Source organism: Benincasa hispida, chromosome 9 (genome assembly GCF_009727055.1).
Source record: "Benincasa hispida cultivar B227 chromosome 9, ASM972705v1, whole genome shotgun sequence".
Classification (NCBI taxonomy): domain Eukaryota; kingdom Viridiplantae; phylum Streptophyta; class Magnoliopsida; order Cucurbitales; family Cucurbitaceae; genus Benincasa; species Benincasa hispida.
The window spans coordinates 3,845,115-3,852,301 of NC_052357.1; the positions used below are offsets into that span (position 1 = coordinate 3,845,115).

General features: G+C 32.5%; 1 protein-coding gene across 1 annotated transcript; it reads right to left on the bottom strand.

Annotated features, from left to right (window-relative positions):
- Positions 1-5,490: 5,490 nt before the first annotated feature.
- LOC120086243 (protein THYLAKOID ASSEMBLY 8, chloroplastic) lies at positions 5,491-6,593 on the bottom strand. Its single transcript, XM_039042789.1, has one exon. The coding sequence runs from the start codon at positions 6,302-6,304 to the stop codon at positions 5,621-5,623; it is 684 nt and encodes a 227-aa protein (XP_038898717.1). The 5' UTR covers positions 6,305-6,593; the 3' UTR covers positions 5,491-5,620.
- Between the last annotated feature and the right edge of the window lie 594 nt (positions 6,594-7,187).

Here is a 7,187-nt window from a genome sequence, read left to right on the forward strand (position 1 = left end):
AAGCAAAAGAGAGTTCCTATCAATTTCTTTCATTAGGCACCAATCAATTACACTGAATCTATCAATCCCTCAACCTATTAGAAAATATAATAGCCCAATTAACCAATTTTGATAAATAAAAAAAAATCCAAACCAGCACTAATTCAGTTTAAAACTTTTTCTTTCTTAGCAACATACAAGTTAAAACTGAAAAGCATTAAGAAAGGGTTCAATTGTTGAGACATGCTACAAGCCGAAAAGTCATATTTTGTAGCATGATTTATTTAGAAAGATTATACTAGGGCATACATGAGTTTGGCCAGAAAAAGTCTTGTCCCTAAACATGCGATCCTAATACTTGCAATTAAATCAATCAATAATGCATAAGCTAGAATGATTTTGCAAACAAGAATTTCAACAAATTAATTTGTCAGAAGAATTTATCAAAACTCCATTAAGATTAAAACAAATCCAACCAAAGAATTCACAAGATTGCAGTTAAATTAATTAAAAAACCTTCAAGAAATTAAATATAGGGCTCTTGCTTAAAAAAAAATTAGATAGAGATTACCTCTCAATTCATAGACAAATATGAGATATACCTCCGTTCCATTGATTACAACCCAAAATAAAAAGCAAAACTAACTTAAAGATACTGAAAATTGAAGGGAATGGACGAAGGAACGAGTTTTACTTCGGCCTCCATCAATTTTACCTCCCAAATTCATCATATTTTGACCTCAAGACGAAGGGGAGTATTTATAGGAAAGATCGCAGTGTCGCAACGCTGAAAATAGCATTGCACTAGTCACTTGCACGCACGCTAACCTTGTCCGTCCGTCAAATTCGCAACATCGCGACGATGTAAAGTAGCATTGCAATTATGCACATTCTGCCTTAGAGCATCAGGGTAGAGTGTTGCAATGCTGTGACATTGCAGTGGCAGTTTCATAATTTTCACTATTTTGAAGCCTGAAAGCTCAAATCACCTCTAAATTGTTTCAAATTAGTCCTGTTTGTCTCCGATTTCTTGGTTCTACCTCCTCGATGCACGATACCTACAAAATAAGACAATAAACACATAAAATCCATTAATGAACCTAAATTAAGCTAAGAATAATAGCTCTTTTTTAGAGCTAATACTTCAAGGATATGTATCTTCTTCTTACTTTCCTCTTTAGAGTAGCATGCTTATAGGTTTAATTAACCAGGTTTATCCTCTGTGTTTTTCTGTTAGTTTTTCTTTACATTTTATGTGTTTCAAAATTGAACTTCAAATGTACGATGCTTACACATTTCCGCAAAAGAATTTATTCCTTCAGTATCTACGACCATTTGGCCTTTAAAATGACTTGTATTGCTCTTGAAATTCTGATTATCAGTATTACAAAGCTTATGCTTTATTCAACCCCTTTGGCATTGTATTTTCTTTCAAAACTTACTTTAGATTTGATATTTAAATCAATTCATTGGATTAGACTTAATCAAGCTAATTCTAAAGTGAGTTGTCTTAGGATCTAAGAATGATCTTTATAGATTCTAAAGTTGATCTAAATTAGCTTTCTTTGCAAGTGTTTGCAAGGATTTTAGAAGGACCTCTAACTTTGCATTCAACAAATTTTGTGGGTGCTTATTACATTGATAGTTCAATAATAATGGGCTAGAATCACAAATAGGGTTGGAAACGGGGCCGGTCGGGTCGGGGGAGGGCCCTATCCTTGTCCCTATCCCCATTGAGGGATTTTACCCCCTCCTCACCCCCGTCCTCGCCGGGTGGGGATTCCCCGTTGTGGAAATGGGTCCTCGCGAGGACCCATTCTCCGTTGTCCCTTTTGTTTCCCTATGAGAATTTTTTTTTAAATTTTTCTCTAAAATTCTTTAATTTGGTTTGGGTTTTGACACTTTAGTTGGACTTAGATTGGGCTAAATGTAAAATGTTAAATACCTAATATATATATATATATATATTATTCAAAAACCTAATAGGGGAGAGGTCGAGGACGGGACCCTTTCTCTTCATCAGATAGCAATGAAGAATCTTCTTATGACCAAATTTTTGAAAGCAAACAAAATACTGATAATTCTTATTCTGAAACATCATTATCCTCTTGTGAAAATGAAATAGGAACATGTACATGCAATAAAACTATAAATGTCATTTCAAGAGACCAAGAAATTCTTTTTGAAGTCATTAGTCAAATTGAAGATCCAAAAATTAAAAAAGAATATTTTGAAAAACATAAAGATCTTATTATAGAAGAACCTAAGCAACAAAGTTTCCAACATTACAACCTTAAAGAGATAATTTCTCACTTTGAACCTAAAACAAAATCAGTAATTGTTCCTGATCTTCAAAGAGAAATAAATACAATAAAAGAAGAAATATTTAACATTAAAAAAGAAAATTCTCAAATTAAATTTTAACTCTTATCACTTCAAACTCAACAAATAATAGATCAACCTTCCATTTCTGAAAATCCTAAAAACATTTAAATTAATAACAAAGTCAATGAAATTTCTCATGAATCTTTTATTAATCTTATCAATAAAGTTCATTTATAAAAATAGTACTCTATTATTAATCTTGTCATAAATAAGGAATACCATTTAACTTTGACTCAGGGGCTGATCAAAACTGAGATACTCAAAGCACTTCAACACACTTAATCTAGTTCAACACTTTAACATACTAAAATTATAAGAAGAATGTCTTATAAATATTACCTTTTAACAATCATTTGACTGTTCCAAACTTATTTCCGTGTTAGATGTCATTTTCTTGAGTTACTAACCTTCTTAAGATTTCTTCAATCACGGTAACATCCCAAGTGTTCGTAAATTAGATTCAATATTTTTGTAATAATTGAGGATATTTTTGTGAATTTTGAAATTTAGTTTTGTTTAAAGGAAAATTTGGGATTTATGTCGAATTAATTTAATTCTTAAGTTAATGTCAAACATTGAATTTAATTTGGGGAAAATTGGTTTGATTTTAAAATTTGGATTTTAGGAGGAAAAAGAACGGGTTTTAAAATATATATATATATATATATATTTGTGTATTGAAGGAAAGAATAAAATGAGATAGAATAAAATAAAGTATAGAAGGTTTAATACTTATTAAATACTTTGAAAAAAACCTCAGAAAAAGTACATGGTGCCAATGGTCAAAGATTACAATTTCACTACAAACTCTCTAATGCACATATTTGCAATCATTTTGAAATTTTGTGTACATAAAACCATTGATAAAATTTCCATTTTAATGGTTGAATAATTTTTTTGAGATCCTAGCTAGATACCCGAATGATATCTAACTAGTTGTTTTTTTACTATTGATGGATTGTTTGAAAATGCCACTATATCCTATATCTGATACATTTGTTTCCACAATGAGTGATGCATGTGGGTTGATGAATGATGAACATGGAAGACTCTTGACTAGACCTTTGATAGTTTTAATGATGCATTTATGTTGATGAGTCCATGAAGGAGGAGATTTCCTAAGTTTTTGATACAAAGGTTCACGTGTTTGTCTCAAATTTGAAATAAAGTTTGATATATGATTTAAGCAACCTAAAAATCTCTGTAATTGATTTTTATAGGTGATTTCATTTGGAAATTCGATAGCAAATTCTATCGATCTTTGAATGGGTTTATTTTTCCTTGAAAAATATCGTATTTTAAGAACTTTTTTTTAAAAAAAAATAGTTTTATTATAGGTAGAGAAACAACTAAACCATTTTGTTTAATTATTTTGTAAAATATTTTTAAATGTTTAAAATGTTGTTCTATAGATCGTGAAAAGATTAAAACATCATCAATATCAACAATGGTGAATTCTTAATATGGGTTAAAAATATCGTTCATTATATTTTGAAATTCAGAGGGGCATTTTTGAGTCAAAATGACAGTACATTCTATTCGTATTGTTCAAATGGAACATTCAATGTTGTTTTATACTTAACGTATTCATTCTAAAACAGAATTTAAAGGTTTGTAATTGATTACAAGACAAGATACTCGTTATATTTATGCTTGATTATTAACATAAAAAGTTGCATAGCTCCAGGGTGATTTACTTGGTCATATGAGTCATTTTTCTAAAAGTTCTTGAATTTCTTTATGACAGTGTTTTAATAGTTCCATATTCATATGTATAGGTCTTGATTTGATATGAATTTTTTATTCATGAAATCCTTTAATATATGGCAAGTTGACAATATGTTGCTTTCTTTCCCAAAAGGCATTAGGAATAAGCATATATTTCTTTTTCAATTAATACATTAAATTGATTAATTTGATTTTGAATGTAAGGATTATTTAGTTGTTTTTTCAATTCTTTTATGATTTATTTCTTCTTTTAGAAATTGTATTTGTTGTGTCTTTCGTTTGATAGAATTAATAGTTTTAAATATTGAGGAATGTTGAATAGAATATATTATTTTAGTGGATATGTGATTTACAAATTTAAAGGTTATATTTTGATCTAAAATCTTTGAAATTATTCATTTCTCATTTAACGAGAATGGATAAAGTTGGGATAGAAATAGAGTTCTTAATATTATTTCTTCATCTAAATCCTTAACTAATGTAAACGTATTTTTAAAACAATAACCCTAATTGCAAATATGTGCATTAGAGAGTTTGCAGCGAATTTGTAATCTTTGACCATTGGTACCATGTAATTTGTCTGAGGTTTTTTCAAAGTATTTAATAGGTATTAAACCTTCTCATATACAATTTTGATCCGTCCTTGAGTCGATTAGAACCTTAGAAGTTAAATGGTATTCCTTATTTATGACAAGATTAATAATAGAGTATCATTTTTGTAATTGAACTTTATTGAAAAGATTAATATAAGATTCCTGAGAAATTTCATTGGCTTTGTTATTAATTTCAATGTTATAGAGATTTTCAGAAGTGGACAGTAATTATTTGTTGAATTTGAAGTGATAAGAGTTCAAATTTAATATGAGAATTTTCTTTTTTAATGTTGATATTTTTTCTTTAATTGTATTATTTCTCTTTGAAGATCGGAAATAATTATTGGTTTTATTTTAGGTTCAAAGCGAGAAATTATTGTAATGTTGTTGGAAAATTTATTGTTTAGGTTCTTTTATAATAAGATTTTAAGTTTTTCAAAATATATTTTTTTATTTGTGGATCTTCAATTTGACTAATGACTTCAAAAAGAATTTCTTTGTTGGGATACCCTAGTTTAGAGACCCTAATAGATAGCTTTGAATTATGTTTACTTAAAATTTTGAATATGTCACATTTTTTTGTTACTTTTCATACTGTAACGATAGGCTAACCCAATAAAGTAATTCTAAAACGCAGACGAATTGATCACCCTCTACTATTTGGACAATGGCCCCCACATGTCGTTACAAATGCAAAACACAAGGTAAATAAAAATATTCATTCTGATCCACTTTTTAGATTACTATTCATTTATTACTTTTCCGTGTAAACATAGTCTAAGTTAACATCAACTTATGAAGTTGGTAAGCCAAACACCTCATAATATTGCAATTTTATAATACAACACAGACAGAGAATTAAAAAAAAATAGTAATAAAATAAAATAAAATAAAATAAAAAACATTTTGTGTCAATGTACCAACTTACAAAATTTTCAAACATTGCCCACTAAATCTTGAAATTCCCTATTGATCTCATCAGCCAACTCCATTTCCCCAAACCTCCTTAAACCCTTGCTCAAGACCCTAACCAAATAATCATCAGCTTTGATGGTAGATCCCCAACCGTTCCTCCTCATCATCCGATAAATCCTGACCGTTGATTCCCTTCTATCCCCACTAATCACCGCCTTGATCAACTTAATCAAACCCTTATCATCCCACTGAATCAGCACATCTCCGCCGTCCAAGTCGCAAACCAGCCGGTCGATTTCCTCCGCTGCTCCGTTCCTCGACAGCGCCGCCGCCACCTCCGCGTACATCCCCAAATCGGCGCCATACTCCGATCGGATTACGGCGAAAACCTCCAAGGCGAGGGCGCACCGGTCCTGCCGGAGGAGCTCCTTCAGGGAGGCGACGAGGTCGGCTTTGAGCAATCGGGAGAGCGTAGTGGAGAGGACTTGTTGGAGCTTCGTCGGGTCGGATCTCTCGGCCCGTTTTAGAGATTGAATGGCTTGGATTGCTTCGATGCTTAGGGTTCTGCCTTTCACTAGCGGTCCTCGGTTGTCCCGAGGGCCACAGCGTACCGGAAGGGAAACGGCGACGGCAGCCGCGGCGGAAACGGGGATCGGAATTGAGATTTGGGATTTGAGAAATGTGGAGTGAATTGAAGAAGCCATGGCGGAGTGCAGATTGGGGATTTTGCAATGACTGTAATGCCCTTGCTGAGCGTTGAGGGGGAAACTGAATGTGTAACAGAACTTGGGCTTGGCCCATTGATGTGTTTTTCAATTGGGCCCTTAGTTGGGTAATGTTGGGCCTTGTAACTTGTCTACTCGACTTATTCTGTTGGGCTGTTAGTTGGAAATGAGCCCAATAACCTGCTTGTATTCCTTTTTTCTGTTTTTTTCTTCCTTTAGTGAGGTATGAATTCGAGTATATGAACTCTTGGGGGAAGAGGTGTCTTTACCGTTGAGCTGTGCTTAAATTTAGCTTAGGATGGTAAGTAATATGTTGATGCCAAATTTTTTATAAGGTATGTATATACTTAATTCTTATGTCGTAACAACCCTGAATTTATAATCTAGGGAAGACTACTCCCTGCAAGATAAGACGGTGTGATGGGAAGACTTTCCTATAAAATAAGACGGTCTAGTGTTTTCCACACAGGTTTCGATGCCTAATTTAGCAAAGAAATCTATGTAATTAGGGAATTTTTGTATGTGAATGGATTTCTCTATCATGATGTATTTATAGGTATAGTTGACCTACGGCATTTCCATAGGATTTTGGAGTTGTATTGGGATCATCTTTTGATTTTCTAGGTTGGATAGTGCAAGGGGCATACTTTGTTTGATATTTTGGCTGAGGCCAACCACCTTCTTTTAGCTCCTTTTCAAGCCTAAGATGATCTCTTGGGTCGAGGCGCGTATGAGACATGCCCCATTAAGGATTTTGTGAGGCCGAGGCCGAGTATGCTGGCTTGACTTAAGCCAACCCCCTTTCTCTAGGCCAATTTTGATCTTAAGTTGTCACTTTCTACCAGAATTATGTTATCTTTTT